General features: G+C 37.1%; 1 protein-coding gene across 1 annotated transcript; it reads left to right on the forward strand.

The window, feature by feature from the left end:
- The first annotated feature begins 419 nt into the window (after nucleotides 1–419).
- Nucleotides 420–13,461, forward strand: LOC129270549 (uncharacterized). Its single transcript, XM_064105080.1, has 2 exons — nucleotides 420–1,525; nucleotides 11,404–13,461. Exons 1-2 carry the CDS (start codon nucleotides 1,044–1,046, stop codon nucleotides 12,200–12,202), a joined length of 1,281 nt encoding a protein of 426 aa, XP_063961150.1. The 5' UTR covers nucleotides 420–1,043; the 3' UTR covers nucleotides 12,203–13,461.
- The last annotated feature ends 9,514 nt before the right edge of the window (nucleotides 13,462–22,975 follow it).

Below are 22,975 nucleotides of genomic sequence, written 5' to 3' on the forward strand. Positions count from 1 at the left end.
CGCTTGCATCCACCGTTGCTGGGAATGATTAAGATTCACAGATATGATACATCAGCTGCTCTGGCGGACAGGTGCAAAATGGGTGCCCGTGTCACTTAATATCAAGAAAAACACTCCCAAACCTCTCTCCCTCTCTCTCTTTCTGTCGGCCTACCCCTCCCTCTCTTTTCTTCAATTCTCTTTCGCAATCTTCGACATCTTCTCCGAATTGCTGGCAAACCGAACGTGCAAGGCCCGGCTGCATTTAAACGCCCCATTGGCGGCGGCGTTTCAATTTATTCCCTTGTCCATGCACGACCTGTGTTACCTTACATCATACGTGCCGACCTCGTTCCATCAAGCCCCACTTGTTCCTAGATTACGCACCCGTGCGACCCTTCCGGCAATTAGACTCTTCCCTGTCTTTTTCTATTCCCATTACAGATTGTGCCGAGGTTACTCCGAGCACTCCCCATACCATCTACTGGCGGGGATGTGAGCGACGCGTAAAACAAAAACAAAACCGCAGACGGTCGGAGAGGTTTCTTGCGTATCCTCGTATCTTGAGGAATGTATGACGTACGTCAGCTGGTTTAATTTTCCGCCACTTTGCTTGTTTTTACCGGACTAATGCGCTACTTCTACATCAGCAGTAGACGAAAAACCTCTGCTAACCGGATTTTATCTCACACAAGGAGAAATCAGGCGGTTTTTTTTTATTTGACCAAGATTCCCATGTCGTGAATTAGTCCATCCTCATATTCTGTATCTTGTGTAGTACTTGTACCTGGGTATTTTCCCAAACAAGGAACATTCACTATTTCATCAGCTCTTTGGAAACAGAATTATCGCCAATTTGACAGAGAGGAGCAATTAAAATATTTGGACCTGATGCCGATATACCGAGATGATAATGTCTTTGCATTCAACAGGTGGGATGTTTAATTTTGTGTGAAAAGAGACGAATGTAATAACCAACCGATTCTTCCAGATTGGTCAAGACCCGAAAGATATATCCTTTGAGCTGCATCATAAGATACGATTAAAATAATAAAAGAAATTAAATGGTTGAGAAAAAGACCAAGCAAGTGCTTATCTCTAGAATGGAGAGCAGCCATTTGGAGGCTCCATTGTCGTACTACCAGCTGAGGAAGAGAGCCGCCACCTGGCTCCGATGTGGAACCTTATCCTCCCTCATTCTCACCTTAGCAGGTGTAGCCATGATCATCTTGGGGATTCAGGGCACCCCTGCATCTTACAACATCAAATGGATCGGCATCGCGGCATCCGCCTCCGGGGGCAGCCTACTCCTCTTACTGCTACTGATATCGCTCATCATGGCCAGCTTCTGTCCCCAGGACGGTAATGGGGGCATACAGGTGCAGGGTATTGCCCCTCCTTGCACCCCATCTCATCACCATATGCACTCCCACCAGCACGCTCTTCCATCGGGTTCGGGGGCACTCACACCCACCTCTAGACACCCTCCTATGGATGGTATGCAGTGGATGGTCTATTATCACCCCTCTAAGCATCAGCAGTTGGAGTAAGTTGTTAACAAATACTGTACTATTTTTATGTTCTAAAAATATGCATTTTTATTTATCATTATCATTTTCTAATTTACTTGCTTACTCATTTATTTATATACTAGTTTTTATTCATTTGCTCAAATAACATTATTTGTTATCATGATTATTTGTATTCAAATTCGTCACCAAAATAACACTATATACTTTGATAATTACAAAGATAGCCAATTGGCAACACCTTACACATACATCAAAATTATCGAGTATATTTTTTTCGGTTATGCTGCATGTTTTTAGGACTCGTTTTTTAGCGTATCTATAGGTAAATAATAACCTTTAAAAGATGTGTTTTACGATACTATCCATTGTGGATATACACCCCGAATGTTCACATAATCTTTCAAAATCTGTCACCGTCGCTATAAAGAAAAAAAATCATTGGACAGAAATGATTTGTGACATTTTGCTATCAGAGTACATCATGATAGAAAGTTTCATCTCCCAGAATCCAATTTGCCCCCTTTAAGCTGTCAAGTGTAATAATCGCGCAGCCAGAAGCTAAGGGAATGTGAGAGGACACTCTTAACTTAGGTATGGGACTCAACACATCTCATATATTAAATCCGAACTCCCTGTTGCCTGCACCAGGGCTGACGTTTCATTAAGAAACCCAGAGTGTGAGGTGGTACAGTGAACTGCATTACCCCTGACAACGGGATGGCTTCTCTAAAGTTGGTGAGACTTAATGAGTAGCCATTTTCAGCAAAATTGTGCCACCTCCAATTTGTAAATACAAAGTTGAATAATAGATTGCTGTTTTTCATGGTCGGTATTAGCCTACACTGAACTCAACGATTTGCTAGATCATCAGTTTAAACCTACCCGCCAGAAAACACAAATCATAAGTGTTTGCCTTTTCATTTTACAAGGTAATTCATCTAAATCTCCAGAATATCGATTGTTTTTATACCCATCTCACCCTTCAATAATGTCAAATTAGACTTTCAAAGGACCATAAACCTTTTTGATCTTCATTGAAATATATCCCTTTTTTAAATCTAAACTCTTATCCATCTTAACTATATATTGTCTTAATAAGCAAAATTCAACGGGTGCTTAACAAATTATTGCACTGAAATTAATGTAAAAAATCGGTGAAATTACATCAATAAAATGACCCGATGCACCAGTATTATGTAAGATTTATTGATCACACCAAAAGCCTTCAAGATCTGAGCTTAAATACATTTTCGCAGTTTTGAGAACCAATGGATCCTGAATCACTGTTGACTAGACATATATGCTAGAGATAATCCTGTTTGATATTGATGATGTTAACATAATAAAACAACAGAGAATAATCAGTACCCTTTTCTGTAATGTAAGCAATCCATAATGATGGGAAGAAATGTCGTTCCCCATCACTTTCGTGATTGAATTGCATCGTTAAAAGTGGGAGTGTTTCAATGGTGAATGATTCTAGAACCTGACATTGAGTTATTATTGCTTTCGAAACATAATCATTGCTTAAAGCTGTTGACTGCAAACCGGCAGCGCGAGCTAGCTACCAAGCTTATCCCTCAAGCGAGAAGCAGTCTAGTCTCGACTGGTGTTTAGATAATCCCAGTGTGCTTTCATCACAATAAGATGTGTTTTATGCGAAGGCTCAAAGCCTCGCAGATATCCAATCCATAATTATTTCCCTGCCTTTGTGAAAATTAGGCGGATCTCGTGAAAGCTTCCTCTGTAAAGCAAAACGAGACCTCATAAAATGGAATGGATAGATGAAGATGGGAAATGATGGAGATGGAGAAGAAAGAAATTCAACTAAATGTGAGGAATACGCCAGAGAGATGAAAATAAATAGAAATGGTTGACGTTCCAGCAGAAACTGTGAAAATACAATAATGGGCAAGCGACTGGTAAAATAAAGAGGTGGGTTGATAGAATAATAGTACTAATAAGATAAGAGAGTAAATCATTGGGACAGATAGACAAACAACAAAAAACATAAAGATAAATGGATTGTGACGTATAGAATTGCAAAGTATAAATACCTTTTGTGAGGAAAGTTCCTTGAACTATAACAAGTTTGACATCATTTGTAGGATGGAATAAAAAAAAAATATTGCACAAAACGGCTTAATTAGCCAAAAGGGTATTGTCCAATAATAGGCAAAATAAGGCTATTTAACACAGTGTGAATAGATTTTAATTTGATTTGTGTGTTTTAGCATATATAAGTTAAGATAGAGGATTAGGAAATATCAAAAACGAAGAAATACAGAGATGCAGCGAAGAGTTAAAAGTTGAAAATACCCTGATAAAAACTTATTGCAAACATCCTTACTGTGAAAGAACAGTGTTCGTCCTCACAAGCACTCGCTCATCTTACGTTTATATTTCGTTTTGCCCCTTTTGTTTACTTGAGTCTTATCATGCTTATAGACAAGATAGATAGGGAAGAAAAATATCCATAAACTTTAATATAAAGCACTTGTTCATGGATTGCAATGACCTCTTTTAGGAGACCCCATGGATGCTTCTATTCGATGCTAACGAGCATCCCCGGGTTTTAGACTCAGAGGCATCCATTTGGCCGTCATAGGCATGGTCATTACACGTCGTCATTAAGGATACAATATTGCCCCAAGCATAAGGGCTCTTTGCAAACACGACGCGGCTATATGCACTTCGAAAGTTGTGGTCTTTCCGTGAACCTATCATGTGGAAGCGTCGTGGTGTAGCTGTTCTGGCTCTGACTTTTTAACATTAGTGTCGTGTGTTCGAATCTAACCGGGGCCTAGCGTCCTTTGGCAAGGCGTCAATCCACAGTTTGTCACTCTCGACTCGGGTTTTAATTGGTACCTGGTTTGGATGGGAAAGCTATATACCTGAAATTGAGTCTTGGAATTCTTGTTTGAATGCTCCCCAGGTTATAGAGAAAGTGCATACATTGTGTGCGGGGATGCCAGGATCCGATGGAGTGGGGTAATAATAGACTTTGGCCGTGTTTATGCTTCCACTTTTCAGGCCAGAATCAGCGTTTCCATACGTGATTAGTCCAAAACACGGTTGCGTCCATGCGTTGTATAATAGCGGAATTTTTTTAATTATAAATTGTAATTTCGAATATTCGACTGATCTTGGAGAATACGAATTTAGTGTAAAGACTACTTACAGTTGCCGAACATTTACGTTTCGTTTTAAGTAGTGCGATATAATTCCCTTGATGGGTTGATGTTGTTGTTGATGAAGTTATTGTTGCCGCTACTGCTTCTGCATTTTTCCCCATATTTTTTCGACGTCAAATTATTTTGAGCATACCGTATATAGGTGAAATTAGTAATCGGTAAAAGGTGCGCAATCAGTCTCCACTAATTTGTTCAATTTTCTTGTAAAGGTTTTTCCTTGATTTTTTTTTCACCAGCCGAACTACAAAGGAATCAAGGGAAGATCTAAATTATAAAATACATATGTTTTCATGCTATTGAAATAACGATGTTATATCCAATGTATATGCCAATGAAATTCCACATCGAAATGATGAAATTTAATGTAATCTTTTGAAAATAACAATAGAGCAATATACTACTAGCTAAAAATACTCCATTAATATATTAATGTCTTTTCCTAGAAATTAGTACGGTACATATACATTAGTCATATTTCAAATAAATAACAGAGTCAGGAGATAATTTGCATTTACCCCATAAGATGTGGAAGCATCGTGACCGAGTAGCCTCGTGCGCCTGACTACCCACATTGAAATCCGGGGTTCGAAACCCGGCCAAGACACTTTTCCCCATGAGCAAGGATTTATCTAAATTGCTCTTTCGTGTGTTTCATCGTTATAGGTCAGTCCCTCACCATATCTGATTGATATATCATTTTGAGCACTTAACCACTCACACACACACTCACACACATACTCTCTCTCTCTCTCTCTCTCTCTATCTATCTATCTTATCTCACCAACACCCACAATTACATACACACTCAATTACATCCTTATCCATACACTAACATTGGCATACACCCACAACAATACACGAACACACGCACTCACCTACCCTATCCCACATGAACGCCCACACACACTAAAACCCTCAAACACAACATTTTTTCTCTCTCACACACGCACACACCCTCGCAGGCTCGCACACCCACACATACTCCCGACGTATCACGAGTATTCCTTAATTCAGAGCAGAGTTCTCCTCTTCGAGGAAGGACGTAATTAAATGTCGATGACACGCTTCGAAGTACAGGTGTTATTGGAAGGTCTCTTCATACTCGATGGATGTTGTCAAATCACTATCGAGATCGAAATAGGTGAAGATATAGATTTAAAGAAAGAAAGACTTGAAAAAGCGGTGGAACAAGGGAAAGATAAAGCGTTTTATCAAATGAATTTGGTTTATTTTCTTTATCTTACAAAATATAATACTGTATAACTCACGACAAGATAGAAGAAAACATACATGATAAAATAGTAAAATACAATAATTCAAAATAGGAAAAAGATTGTTAATAACATTTTAAGATGCAGATTGGAGTCACACATTAAAAGCGGAAAATATGAAGGGAAGTTAAAAAAAAAAAAAGATCTTGTAATTTATAGCTTTCTATGACTGACTCATTTTCAATATGTTATGGAATATCAATAAAAAATGGGGGAAGAAAAATATATACTTGAATAAAGAGAGAAAAGACGAGGTTGCACCAACGATGGCTAACAAAAACATAAAAGGGGTAAGGGACAAGTATTCAGATTTTTGTCTTATATTTTCATCTTTTCAATAATACTTATTTTACTTTTTGTTATAATCTTGTGTTTCAATGAACCATGAATTTATTTTAAACAATGCTACATGCAGATATCAGTCGCCTAATGATGAAAAGCATTTGGTCACAAAGAATACAAAGTCTTGCTCATATGGAAATGTATTATTTTGCCATTATCATGATTATATATTAGTATTACTATTGTGACCCTTTCATTTCAAAAGGTGTTAAAATTGTTTGCTTATGACACCCATTTCATATTCTCTCTCCCTCCCCCAGTCTCTCTATACATACATACATACATATATATATATTTACATATATATACATATATATATATATATATATATATATATTTATAAATGCAGAAGTCCAACAGGTATGAATATCATAATCTGCTATTATATAGCATTGAGCACTTTGTACAATCACCAGCATCTCATCTACGGATATATGTAGATATATTCAATTCCCCCTCTCTCTCTCTCTTTCTCTCTCAGAATAATGCTCATCTTTCTCTTTTCCCTGTCTATCATAATGCTAATGGCCTCTCCCCTTTATTTCTCTCTCTCTCTCCTTCTTTCTCCCCCTCTCTCTCTCTATCTTTCTGAATAAGGCTACATTTGGTCCTTTCCTCATCAATTTGCGTCCGCCAGTGATGTCCATGCTTTCTTTCTCTCGGGCAAAATATCGATGAACTTATTGACAGCAGGATGAGAAATCAAATTTCGATGCAATTCAATTCCACATCACGCTCTACTCATCCTAAAAATAGATTTCAGCGAACGGTTTGGCCAGTATTCAATTTCCTTCTTAAAGTTTTTTTACATTACTCTTTATGGTTATAAATTTGCTCCATGTGTTGGGTAGTTTGAATCTTTAAGTTATGGGAGGAGAGGACCCATGCCATATTAAATTGTAATTTCGATTGCTTTTGGATGACTGAACAAGACTTGCGTACAAAAATCCAAATATTCCCAAATAAGTTGAGAATCAAAGGATGTTGCATTTCCTTTTGGTTATAATTTCAACGATGTGATCGATATTTTGAATACTTAGTTCTGAATAAAATTTAAAAAAATGTAATTTGTAACTAATGTCCGGAGGTGTAACGTGCATCAAAAACACACAATTTTCAAAAAAGGTGAAATTACCTAACTTGTTGATTCATTCTCCATTCTGATTAACATGGCGTTTTTATCAACACTATCGTCGAAATGATTTACATCACAATTAATCTTCTGCATGAGATCTGAAGTTATATACATGATTTTAAAGGATGGCAGTGATAGCAATGGTAACTAAGAATGATGATGATTATGATGATAATAATAATAATGATGACAACAATGATAATGAAAATGATAATTATAATAACATAAATAATAATCACAAATATCTATGATAATTCGAGAAAGATTTGAAATTGAGCAAATGCCCCATTTCCCACATTCTTTCCTTCCGTCTTGCACAAATACTTATATGCTTTTCACACTGAACTTTTATTCCTTAACCCCGGAAATGGGTGGGGCTTAGGGAGTGGGGTCTTAGCTCCATCAATTGCCCGAGGCTAAGCTTAGTCCGGGGTTAGTGAGGGGTAAAGGAAATGCAGTATGAAAAGAAAAAACACAATACACACTCCATACCCCCACCTAAATACACGCACACACACGCCTGAATCTCCAATCATGTATGTATAATTGTTCCCCTTATTCTACCTTACCATATATGGCTATACGTACTTCTCTCCACTTTTTCCCTACATTGTTCATTTCAATAATTTTTCCTTGAAAACCTCGCTCTCAACCCTATTATTATTCAATCTTTTGAATGTTTTCCTTTACCTTATCATTATTTTGGCCGAACAATCTTATCCTGTTATCTTATTTGCCATGACATTTCCCTTCCTTTCCTCATCTCACCGAATATCTTACCTACGTACTGTCTTACTCGCGAGTGCATGATTACACTTTATCTCAATGTAGAGTAGCTCCTAAAGTGGAGTGACTATAGATTTCAGTCAGAGATTACCCGAGATGCTTAACATCAAAAACGTGTACAGGGGTTAAGCATAAAGATCAAATGGAATATAAGGGAGAGATAATACGGAAAAGGAGAGCAACAGCAGTGAGGTGTCCACAACTAAAATATTACAAAATGAATTGGTAATAAAATAATTAGTGTGCAGGCGTATATGTTTGTCATACAAAATGTTGACAGCTAAATGGAATCGGACAAGGAATAAGAAAGTTATCGCTGTTAGAAAAACGGGATTACCAAGTCTGTGTAAATTTTAAGAGGCAGTTTGGTGAAAAGAATGTGGGATTTGGTAGTGGTATGCTCCCTTTTGCTTTGTAGGCATTATCATAAGGAATTTATGTTGTCTTCTCATCTAAGCACCATTTCTCAAATCTTAGATAGATGTCCTCATAAAGGAAAAAAATATCAACATATAAAACAGAAATATCTTTCTCAGTAAAATCTAGAAAAAAATACGAGATTTTAGTCATTTTAGATAATTTATATTGATTTATTGTTTTCTCCTGCATTCATATCATTCGTATAATAAATTTTCCCATAACATTAACAAACATAATTGATTAAAATCTGTTTTTGGCATGAATCATAGAGAGAGGAAAAAAATTATAACAGAATATAATTCTAAACAAATATGATCTGCTACCAACTTATAACAAAATCACAATTTGCAGGAGAAGGATTATCACAGTAAGCAGATTGCTTGAAAGAAAAATGACATATTGGATCGAATGGATCAGTATATTTTCCCTACATAGCGTACGTCTGTACATGGTTAATTTGAAATACATATAGATATGGTGATTTATTTTTCTTTAAATAACTTTTATATGCATTGAATATACATAATTCCTTATTGCATGTCCGACTTTCTTCAAATTGTCTCCTGCCCACTTCTATGATTTATTATCTTTTTCTTTCAAACTAACTTTCTACTTGGTTTGGAATTCCCTTTAATTCCAAAGGAAGTAATTAATATTTTTCATTGTCAAATTATGATTTTTTTTGTCTGTTTAATAATAGACGAGAGAATAAATCATTTAACCCCGGCATTTAACAGTTAAAGATAAAATTCCTACCACGCTCGATTCCAAACGACAAAGTAGATTAGCGAGAAATACACCAACCAAAATCACAATAAAAATCTTTTCTATCTACAATGCGTTCAGAATACGCTCAAGTTGTTACTTTATTTGTCGATATCTCCTCAAAACAAGTGCGCGAGGATGCAAATCTCAGAATTTCAGATGGAAAGCGGAGCCAAAAAGCTGTGAAAACCAATACCACTACCATGAAGTAGTGTCACGTGACCCGTTTAAAGCGGTGAACGAGGTGCGTTCGTTGACCACAGATCGGTGAAAGTGTTTTATTCATGAAGAATCTTCAGTGCGGGCAAAAGTGTAAACTTCTATATTGGTACGCCACTCACCCGCGAAACGTTAAGTATAATTTCTAATGAAAATATACCGCAGATCTGCATTTAGTTGTCTCCTCCAGGGGGGGGGGGGGAATAAGGAGTGTTTGATGAATAAAAAGGATATTCATACTCGGGGGGGGGGGGGACTCAAGACTTTCCAAAGTGAAACGGTATATGAATTAAAAAAGATATTTTAGATATTAAAACATCTGAGAATATCATTCCACTGTGAAAGTAAATGAAACACACTAGTCTTATTTAGACATTGTCTTCATGGATATAAATTGCATTTTCTCAGGAAGACAGTCTGTGAAACCAGATTTCTATTATATTATCCGTATAAAAGAGGATTTACTATATATAAGCATTGCAAAAGAAGTACTAAGAACTACACCGTGTTGTAAATTAGGCCGATTTGTAGGAGAGTATGTTGTTAGGGTGGGTGCGTGAGTGAATGCATGTGTTTTTCAGTGATGTTATATGTGCACTAAGATTATCAAACTTGTGGAGACACTTAATGAACTTGTTTCGCTGGTGAGGAAGTCACAAATAACTAGAAAATAAAATTGTGAGTGAGTGGGTGGTGTCGATATGCGTGTGAGTGTGAGTGTGGGCATGTGCGTGCCTGTGATAGTATTTCTTCCTCTTGATGCTCCCGTTGGTTGAGAAGCACGGCACAAACACTTGTCGTATATCCGAGGTCAAGTAGTTAGAAGGCATGACACAAACAGATCAAAATAGCTTCACGGCAGGCAGGAGTCAAGCCTTGAAAATGAAATGGATCTCTGGATGCATGTTTAATCTCGCTTGACATAAAACCTAGTCTTTCCACCATTCAGTTTTTTCCTTGGTGTTTTCCTGCATATATAGTACAGCTACAAATTATAACATGCACTTTCTTTACAGTGGTATGAAGAACTAAAAAAAAATCCCATTTTATTGCATCATGGGATATTGTGTTAACCCTTGTCCTGAGTCCAACACCTTTAGGTAAAGAAAGAGATCACGCATTCGTCTAAAATGTGTTTGCCTTTGTCTTATTCTATCTACCCCCAACCTATTTACTTTCTTTCAATGTCATGAATATGCTATCAGGTAGTTACGAAAAAGGTTGCATTTGTTTTTATTGCTTCCGCAATCTTCAGGTGATTTGGCACGACAGTGACGTAAATTTAAAGTGTAGGCACAAACAATTTGAAATTCATTACTACCATTAATCGCAGATTTTTAAGTTCATTAACTACTTTTCGAGGGAGGGGATGCATCACGCTGTAAAAAAAGAAATTATAATTATTGTGTGATTTCCAAAATGTTGTAAATCGGATTTCGACTGTACAACAATTTAAGGTTGACAGGTTCATGAGTGATTACTGGTTAGGGGATATCACCTGATGTGGTTTTCATTGACAATGAAAAAATACAGTCTGACTTGCCGATCTTCGAGCAAAGCATATACTAACGAGCTCTAAATACAGTTATTAAATATTTCTTTAAAAGGACAAAGTGAATCTTTCAAATGAAAGGTGACATGGTGTGACTTTATCCAATTCTTTTAACAGGCACATGGCATTAATTTGTTGTATCTGTGTTCTCGTTTACTTTCTCCAAAGGAGTCTTAAAACATTTTTTTTTATATTTGTTTCATTTCAGACACTCTATTTTATACCCAATACCAGGATTTCATCCTGGGATGGGTGCTTCAGTTAGTGGTTCGAACGGAATACAGAATGGTGGTCAGTGGGCATGGCGTGCTCACCAAACGACCATTCAGCCTCCACCACAGTACTCCTCACTCTATCCTGATCCGAATGGGAACTGCATTCGCCCTACAACGAGCTCAAACTGCAGTGCAAACCCCAACAACGCAGCAAGCACGACAGCGGGATCCGGGCGAGCAGGTTCGGCGGCAACCACACCAACAGGTACTGTCACCTCAACGCCTCCTTCAGAACAACGTACTCTGCAGCGCCCTCAGCGGTTAAACCCACCTCTCCTTTTACGCTGTTCTCCATCTTCAGATCGACACGTCCATCACCATCATCACACTCACTATCGACAGAGCACACACTGTCCATCACCTTCACCTTCAGGTCAGTCGTGTAGGACACCAACGCCGGTAGAGCATCGACCAGCTTTGACTTCACCCGGACAATCATTGACTGGCCAACAAACAGTGCGGTCTCCGACTACGCCACAGAACCCGCCATCTCGTAGAGCATCACCGCAAGATAACCACGCCTGTCGAGAGCATCAGGTATCATCACCATCATCACAGCAGGTCCATCTATTTCACCACCAGCATCCTTTGCATCTTCCTCTTAAGCAAAGCCCGCTGACTGGTCCAAGCACACTTCCGTCATCCTCAAGAAGATCCTACCATTCCTCTTTACCATCTACACCTTTACTAGAAAGTGTGGATGAATCCAGGAATACAAGTGATTGTGTGTGATGCTTCTTGGACATGAATCATGAATGTGTTAAAAGGGGGGAGTTTTAGAACCAACAATGTCAATTATTAAATATGAAATTGAATATATTAAAATTGTCGAAAGTATCTATCAGAATAAAGTAAAGTAAAATGAAAGAAAATTAGTTATGTTGGTTGAAATCAGAAGGCTTCATCCAGATATGAGTTTAAAAATAACATTTTAGATAACAATTTATTTCAAAAGACAATAATACAGAGAAGTTATCGTTGATACAACCATCTCACTTTTTGGCTGCATGACTATATTTCTTGAATTTAACAATGTTTCTATTGACCATTTCTTTTTCTTAAAACTCATTTCGAAACGGAAGGGCAATCTTTAATAAGTTCGACTGGATGTCGAACTCTATGGTATGCCGTGTTTCAATGGAAGTGTTTATTTTTCCAGTACACTAAGCATTACGAGATTTCCCCTTTTCATACTTTTCCTAATATTGCATGCGAGTACATATACATGATGTAAGTGTGTGCATATGAGCGTGTGTAAATATAAATATTTAAAATCATTTTCTTTTATTTTATCATTCAGGCAACAAGCTGTGATATTAACATACCTTTCTAAACCATAGGTGTAGAGATTTTATCTGTTATTTTATTTTCCACCAAACTCATTTTCATTCTTATTTCAGGAATCTAAACAACCCCTCTCCAGTCCCCAGCGCCCCCCCCCCAAAGGAGCAAAATCTAATCATTATTTTTTCTTAGAAATATAGATTTCTTAGTTTTGTAATCAGAGATATATTGCATTAAGTCGGTTGATGAGATTATTATGACATATTGAACGATGTGCACACGCCCAAGGGTAACATAAGTTTTCCTTTAGCATGCCTAGTTTTTAAGTGGGTCCATGGAGACATATACACCATGCCTGTTCATTGTAGACATTTTTGCACAATGGATACATATTATGTACAAAACATTTAAATGCGAGTTATTTTATGAGATATATTCGTCATATTATTTATGGAATCATGAGAATGAAGTGCATGTTAATTGATTATAAAAACATTATTAAGCAATTACAGGTATGACGTGTCTATTGTGTTTCAACAATTAAGAATTTAAGAAGACAATCTCTCTGTTCCATGTTTTAGTTCCGCCCAGGGGCCAGTAACACAAAACTTAGCAATAATCGTAGAACATTTTTCTACGATTGATTCCATTGACTATAATGTACAATCAATCGTACGATCAATCGTTAACCTTTGTGTTACGGAACCAAGAACCTTTCCTTGGCATCTATTTTTTTTCTCCTCTGTGTTCACTCTGTAAATTATGGGAGGGTAAATGATGCACGTTTCTAGTCTGTGGTGTGTGAGTGTATTATAGTGGATTGTGCCTACTCTCTCTCTCTTTATTATTTCTCTCTCTCCCCTCTCTCCTTCTCAATATTCAAATTTAATCTCTCTATCTCATTTTACTCTCACTCTTTTAATTTATCACCCACTCTTCCGTTCTTTCATCTCTCTCTATCGCCCACAACCACAGACAATAACACACACCCACTCTCGTATATTTTGACAATCGGAGACTCATTTATCATCATCGCCGAAGTGAGGACGCGTGTCTGCGGAATATACACTCAAAATGTTTAATTAAATTCACTAGCCGGACTTATTATCGGGAACAACGTAAACATGGCTGGCTAACCGGGGACGCTTCCAGTCCCCTACACATACATCTTGAATTTAATTGTTCGAACGGGATCTTTATCAAAATCATGCATTTACTATATTACATGGTTTGAAATGAGATGAAGAATTGGATTGGCATGGTTATGTGGATCGGGAACGTCCTCGGTTGATGGCAAAACATAAGAAAATGTCCCCCGAAGAAGGTCATTATACAAAGTCAAGCACACACATGCACCCTTACACCCCATCCGCTCGTCCGCACCCTCTCCTAACCTTCCTTTCTCGCTCGTTCTTCCTTCAATTACCATTTCACGGGCAAGAAAATCTTCCCTTTTCTCTATCATTCGTTTGGCCAAAAACCATTTCCTCATGATTACTTTCAATCCACGACCTCTCTTCTGCTTCCCCGCGTCGCCCAGTCATGGTGAAACAGAGTGCCCTTGAACTATTGTAGAAACCAATTAGTATGCAGGTGTTTCCTGAGTTTATAGTCCTTTAGCTTGACCAAGGAAAGGATATTGCACTGCCGTATACTAAGAAGTTATAATGGTAACAGGTGGCATTCAAAGTCGTATAACTAGTCTTCATAAATAAAATATTAGGATAGATTTTTTTTAAATAAACAAAAAATCATCATTCTTTGTATAAGCATAGCTCTATGGTATAAGTATCTAGTTTTAAATACGTGAAACGGTACCATCAATGCTAAACTCATTTTCATGAATCCATGATTGATAAAAAGACAATGTAGATGCTTCTTCGAGGCATGGCAAGGCATGTGGACGATCAACATGATCAAAAGACAACCCCCACCGTAGCACAACTACTAACACAATGATATACACAGCTAGTTGAAGCTATTGATGCTACAGCTATCTAAAACCTTATATATCTTTTGAATATAGTTTTCTGAACCTAACGCTACAGTCACACCGACTAAACCGACTCCAGACCGATCAAAGCTATTACATTATTTCCATCATACACCATCGGTCTATTTGGATTCGGTTTCGGTTACAGTCACACCATCGAAACCGACTCCAGACCGATCAAAGCTATTACATTATTTCCATCATACACCATCGGTCTATTTGGATTCGGTTTCGGTTACAGTCACACCATCGAAACCGACTCCAGACCGATCAAAGCTATTACATTATTTCCATCATACACCATCGGTCTATTTGGATTCGGTTTCGGTTACAGTCACACCATCGAAACCGACTCCAGACCGATCAAAGCTATTACATTATTTCCATCATACACCATCGGTCTATTTGGATTCGGTTTCGGTTACAGTCACACCATCGAAACCGACTCCAGACCGATCAAAGCTATTACATTATTTCCATCATACACCATCGGTCTATTTGGATTCGGTTTCGGTTACAGTCACACCATCGAAACCGACTCCAGACCGATCAAAGCTATTACATTATTTCCATCATACACCATCGGTCTATTTGGATTCGGTTTCGGTTACAGTCACACCATCGAAACCGACTCCAGACCGATCAAAGCTATTACATTATTTCCATCATACACCATCGGTCTATTTGGATTCGGTTTCGGTTACAGTCACACCATCGAAACCGACTCCAGACCGATCAAAGCTATTACATTATTTCCATCATACACCATCGGTCTATTTGGATTCGGTTTCGGTTACAGTCACACCATCGAAACCGACTCCAGACCGATCAAAGCTATTACATTATTTCCAATTATACACCATCGGTCTATTTGGATTCGGTTTCGGTTACAGTCACACCAATGAAACCGACTCCAGACCGATCAAAGCTATTACATTATTTCCAATGAGGAATCATCGGTCGGTTTGGATTCGGTTTCGGTTACAGTCACACCAACGAAACAGACTCCAGACCGATCAAAGCTATTACATTATTTCCATCATACACCATCGGTCTATTTGGATTCGGTTTCGGTTACAGTCACACCAACGAAACCGACTCCAGACCGATCAAAGCTATTACATTATTTCCATCATACACCATCGGTCTATTTGGATTCGGTTTCGGTTACAGTCACACCATCGAAACCGACTCCAGACCGATCAAAGCTATTACATTATTTCCATCATACACCATCGGTCTGTTTGGATTCGGTTTCGGTTACAGTCATACCAACGAAACCGACTCTAGACCGATCAAAGCTATTACATTATTTCCATCATACACCATCGGTCTATTTGGATTCGGTTTCGGTTACAGTCACACCATCGAAACCGACTCCAGACCGATCAAAGCTATTACATTATTTCCATCATACACCATCGGTCTATTTGGATTCGGTTTCGGTTACAGTCACACCAACGAAACCGACTCCAGACCGATCAAAGCTATTACATTATTTCCATCATACACCATCGGTCTGTTTGGATTCGGTTTCGGTTACAGTCACACCATCGAAACCGACTCCAGACCGATCAAAGCTATTACATTATTTCCATCATACACCATCGGTCTATTTGGATTCGGTTTCGGTTACAGTCACACCAACGAAACCGACTCCAGACCGATCAAAGCTATTACATTATTTCCATCATACACCATCGGTCTGTTTGGATTCGGTTTCGGTTACAGTCACACCATCAAAACCGACTCCAGACCGATTAAAGCTATTACATTATTTCCATCATACACCATCGATCGGTTTGGATTCGGTTTCGGTTACAGTCACACCAACGAAACCGACTCCAGACCGATCAAAACTATTACATTATTTCCAATTATACACCATCGGTCGGTTTGGATTCGGTTTCGGTTACAGTCACACCACGAAACCGACTCCAGACCGATCAAAACTATTACATTATTTCCAATTATACACCATCGGTCCGTTTGGAGTCGGTTTCGGTTAAAGTCACACCACGAAACCGACTCCAGACCGATCAAAACTATTACATTATTCCCAATGACATACCATCGGTCGGTTTGGATCCGGTTTCTTTCGGGTGACTGTCGCGTTATGTTGCACATTTTTGTTAACACAAACTTTTCAATTTAGCTTTGTAAAGACCTAAAGCTTAAAAGTGTCCCTCACTCTCAATAGCTATCCTTTTGTTCAGATCGGGGTTCAGATATCTAATATTGAAGAAGTCATTTGATTTAGATTCACCATCCAACGTCTAAAATGTCATGGCGTGTGACTCATTTGACTCTCTTTGGTTTTCTATAGTAAGGCGACACCGCTCGCATATTTTCCATCAATCTTAAAAGCCAATTCTTTCCAATCAAAAAAGAAAATAAACCAGCTACAAGCAATCTCATATCCGGCCTAGCAGTCGATATTCCATCGACTTCTCAATCAGCGAACTAAATCAAATGAACCTTTCAAAAATAAAAAAGAAAGCCATTTGAACTCCCCTATCCATCATTCTGGAAACGTTTCAAGACACGCCCGGATAGGGGATAAGATGGGGCATTGAGAAAGGCTTACAAATTTGTATACATTTTAGATTAAAATATCAAGACGGGAATGGAAGTGATTATTAACTTTTATTATATTGATTAACATCTCAAAGTTGCTAAAATATGCCATTCTTCTTCATGGACAAACTACAAATTTTATAGTATAATATAGTATATTATTTATTTTGCGTATAAAAAACACACCCAAAAATGCAAAACGGATGGATAGCCCATATTCAGGTTAGTTGACATGACTATACTGTTCTTCCATGGGGTCCATATGATATTATGATATTCTAAGAATTGATAACCCACTATCATATCTAAGACACATTAGTAGCCAATAATCTTCAACAGCAGCTGACATAGTTGCTTGTTTCCTATCTATTCCAGAATATTTATCAAATAATTTAAAATGAATATTTCTGACTGAAACAGTGTTGAAATTGCAAAATCTGTTCATTGGTATCTTATGTATATCATACTGTCCTGGATTAGTCTAATCTAGTCTATAGTAGACTTTACAGATCGACTTTATTTCTAAATTCATTTGTAACCGCAATATTTGTTTAATCATCTCATTTTTTTAAATGAGTCGGTGATGAAGTTTTTAAAATACAATCATAATTTCATATGGGTTTATAAACTTCATTCCCTCATCCACAGCCTGCCATTCCCTCTGCCATTTCGATCGTCCAAATTCCTTCCAACTCGCTCCCAAATTGAAAGCCCTCCTGTACTTTTCTTCTGCTTAACCGAATTGTATTATTCACGCCGGTTCCTCCTAAAATACCATCAAATAAATCACCTGCATTGCCCAAATGTCTCTCCAATCGAACAGAATACACCACTAAATCATTTAAAACACATCGAATAACAAACAAACCTACTATCCAGTCGAGTTTTGACGTAAATGCAAATTAAGTCGATACTGTTCTGGAGATAACCAGTTTGGGTCATACTTATTCGTTATAGATTCCAGAGACGTTTCCAGTAATTTTTTAAAAGCATTTGGTTATGAATTAACAAAGAGCGGGCATGTCTGGGGGAAACGATATTTGATTCAATTTAAGTCTTTAAAAGAAACCATGCAAAGTAATTTCATTGTTACGTTGATAAGATTAAGTGATATGAAAAAAGACCGCAACAAAATGTTTGTAGTTACAGACGTGACAGGCACAAAAACCGATCGAAAAATAATACATATACTAGTGCTATATGAAGATAGATAGGTAGATAGATAGATAGATATATAGATAAATAGACAAATGGTTTATTGATACATTAATCAAGACATCATTACGGCAAAGGTCGAATTGCCATGTATTTAAAAGATAATATTCACACCAAAAATGTTCAAACAATAATAAAGATAATTAAAAAATAGATAAAATAAATATTATATGGTATTGACATTACTTGTCAATGTGAAATTTTGGAACGAAATATTACTGTATCTTGAAAATAAATCGGGCGTCTTGAAAAGACTAGTGGATTAGCATTGTAGTATTATGTCTAAATATAATATTCAACATTTTAACGGAAACAAAAGGTATTTTTAAATGACGAAAGCATAAAAAGATATGCATAATACATATAATACTTACCTGTGCATATGAGTTTACTAAAACGTGATATACTCTATTCGTCCAGTATACTGTTCGTTTGTTTACATCTTACGTATTCTATTAATTTCAAATAATCTACCTATACAGATCCAAGAGATCGTGTCTGTATATTAATTACTTCGGATGAACTATACGGTCAAATATTACTCTTATAATGAGATACTTATTAAATTTTGAATCACATATATATAATTATATAGTGCACTTTCCATTAGATGCTGTAATTAATTGCAGGGTGTAAGCATGAAGAGATTAACCAGAGAGATGTGAAATTAGAACATAGAGACCCAAATTGGAAGAAGATCTAAGCCCATGATTTCAGGGAACTCTTTAACTCTATCGTATTCATATTATTGCATGGTGCAATTTGTGGCGAAATTTCACAAATGAAAAAAGCGGAGAAAAAAGAGATGAATGGAATGAAGAGCGAAGAGAGTGAAAAAAGAGAAGTACTTGTACACTGTGTGTGGTGGGCAACCCTATAGCACCCCTATGACTCGACTGAGCAAACTATGGCTTCATATTAGGGTCATGTACCGCTCCCATCAAAATATCAAATATCCCGGCACCGGAAAATTTTCTTCCCCTTCCCCCTTCTCATGTAAGTAGTTATGGTATTTTAGTATATGGAAAAGGATTAGTATGGGGCCAATTTATGCAAGCAGTCGTGCTTTCTTTGACCCCTCCACATGTAAAATATCTTTTAAAGTCAATGATTGAGGAAATGAAATTGAATTGAATATTTAAGAGTACGCATACTTTGCCAGAGATGATGAGTGCGGTTGTGTGTGTTTCCATAGACTCATGCGCGCTGATGTGTGTGTGTGCTGGACGACGGAGTGTTTGTGGGTGTTTGTGAGAGTATGATAACTGACAATTCTCCTGTTGTCTTCTTTAGTCACAAAACATGATAGTCAGATGATTAAACTGATTGACAATAATACAATCTATTTTCAATGATTCTAGATATCAGAATCAGAATGTCACACTATCAAGTTAAACTCTCTCCGATACCACATGTAAGAGAGCGCCATTACACTAATGTCAGTTTCAATGATTGCAGCCAAGATGCTCTCACTGCTATCCTAAATAAAGCAAATATATATCCAAAATGAATACTCTTATTAAAGATCAATGGAGTATAAGTTTCAAGTTGTAAATATACAACCCCTAGCGTATACACGAAGGGAGGGGGAGGGGCAAGGGACAGGACAGAGTGCCTCTGGAGTTTATAGAAGGAAAGAAAGAAAAGGGGGAAATAGGAAATAAAAATAGAACGTGGCTCGAGGAGGCGAAAAATAAGAACAAATGAAAAGAAAGGAAGATGGGGCAAAGATGGGGCAAGAGTCATCGGGAAGAGAAAAATATTTCCAAAAAGTCGTCTCTGTCATACATGAGCGGTCAGCATAAAACTCTTCAGAAGAATTATGTTCCTATGCCCGGCTCTATTTAATTATGAAAAAAAAGATACTCGGTCCCCTGTTCGTTTTCTCATGTATATTTTATAAGCTTACCTTTCCAGCTGGTCTAGCTATTTTTTATTTTACCAGTTTGGGACGGCCCTCTGGCTTAGCCAACTATAAAAATCAATGCGTGTGAGGCAATTTTTTTTGTTTAATGTTTATTATATTATGAAAGATCAACAAGTTCAATTTTTTTTTCAATTGGTATATGAGTTCCTAAAAAACAAGAAAGAGAAAGAGAGGGAGAGGGGTGTGTGTGTGTGTGTGTGTGAGGGTGTGTGTTTGTGCGTGTGCGTAATTAACTTCTGTCAGACGTGTATCAATCAGATGTATATATATATATATATATATATATTATAAAAGTGCACACCTACAATGATATAATGATTTTTGTCTGGGACCGATCTTTAACGTCACCAACCTCGAACATCTGTAACAACTCCCCCAACTAGTTTGGATTACAGGTGCACACCACAACGTCCACAACGCCCGGACTAGCATTCGTGCTAATCCGATGTGAAGACCCACTTGTTGATCAACGTTTTAATCAGGGTCTGTGACTGCAGACTAAGCATGATCAGTGATCGACAGGGGCTAAATCGTTTAGAAGAATGAGTTGGTATATGCCAGCAACTCGATCGTAAAGACGCCATTTTATGAAGAGTTGTCATATTGGCGCCAAATAACTGTCGAATTATGATGAGATTCATCAGATGATTACAAAGCTGTTAAGTCTGAAGTGATACTCAATACCTGAAGATGGTTCTTTTCAAGTATTCCAAAGCGTCAAAGTCTCATATTTAAACTCATCGAGTCTGTTGTTTTATGCATTTATGTCAATTTCGATTACAAACTACTTTTTTGTTTCCACTTATTTATCATCCAAATGCCACTAATTTCAACATGTTTAATATACAGAACAAAAAGACCAATTCGCAATTGCATTATGCGCATTGGCAGTAAAAGTTATTCAAGATAGGTCATGAATGTAATGGTTCATCAATGACGTAAGCATTTGTGATATGATGATTATTTATATATTCATCTATACTCTGGAGAATAACAAAGTGATCATAGTCATTCGACAGGAACCCCGATGAAAGTCAGTGTGCCAATAGTGGATAATAATAGCAAACACTTTCCACATTTGGTCACCTGGGTCCCGTAACACAAAGGTTAGCGATTGATCGTACCCTTGATTTTCACGATTGATTGTACATTGTAGTCAATGGAATCAATCGTAGAAAAATGTTCTACAATCATTGCTAAGCTTTTTGTTACGGGCCCCTGACCTCCCAGCTGTTCATTGTCATTTGAGGGGTATTTTGAATACAGTTTCTTTATTCTTGAATCCGTCATTAGTTGTGGAAACGGAGACTCCCTGATATAACTTCGTCATGTACTCAGATCACCAACAAATCGCACAATAAATCCACTACAACATGTTTTTCTTTTATTTCATCACATCCCACGCTTTATGATTTTAGTACAAAAATTATGCCTTTGTATCATATATATCACATCCTAAAGGTCAACCCCAGAACAATGTTGATTCGAATAGAAAATTTCATTAAAAAACCCATGCAAAATAAGAAAGTTATGTCATTTTAAAGTTTCGCTTTTTTTCACAAAACAGTGATATGCACAATTCAGTGGCATGCAAACGAGACAGTCGATGATGTCCTTCACTCACTATTTCTTTCATTTTTTATTGTTTGAATTATACAATATTTCATTTTTTCCATATTTGACAATAAGGACCAACTTGACTGAACCATATAGTATTAAAAAATTCTCATTCCACATGTTCAGGGAGGAATAAATCATAGTTTCACTCGACAATGAGGAGAACATTAAAATATTTCATATTCATATTATAAAAGAAATAGTGAGTGGTTGATGTCATCAGTCTCCTCATTTTCATACCGACCAGGATGTGCATATAGCAAAACTTTGAAATGTCATAACTTTTTTTATTTTACATCCGATTTTCATGAAATTTTCAGTGTTGTGCTTGTTTGATTATTATCTTTTTATTCAAGTCAACTTTTTGTTGGGGTGGACTTGTCCTTCAATGATAAATCAAAATTGCGATAAAGGTTGATATAATATACACACCAATGCGTTGTATCTGTTATCAACGAACAAGATACACATGTAACCTACCATGGCGACCTAAATATGAACGTAACTATGATAATGTAAGAAATAGGTGCAAGATAATTTAGTGATAGACTTGAAAGTGCTGGGCTGATTGGTTAATCAAAAACAAGGAGCTGGTTGGAAGCTCCTTGATTGAAATAATATTTTTTTATTATTAAACTTGGAAGAATGAGCCAAATGAAAAATAAGGTATTTGTAAGAATGCAGATTTCATGGATGTGTAATTTACATGGATTCAGAGAGTGTTAGGAATGCTTATTATTAACTAAGCCATTTTTTAAATATAACAGGTGTAATATGGCTTCAAGAACATTAAAAACAAATCTTTTTATCTTACGGAAATAATGTTAATTCATCGTGGAAAGATACGTTTCACATTTTATCACATGAGTGACGTCGAGCAGAACATATTTTT

The sequence above is a fragment of the Lytechinus pictus genome, chromosome 10 (genome assembly GCF_037042905.1).
Source record: "Lytechinus pictus isolate F3 Inbred chromosome 10, Lp3.0, whole genome shotgun sequence".
In the NCBI taxonomy this organism is placed as follows: domain Eukaryota; kingdom Metazoa; phylum Echinodermata; class Echinoidea; order Temnopleuroida; family Toxopneustidae; genus Lytechinus; species Lytechinus pictus.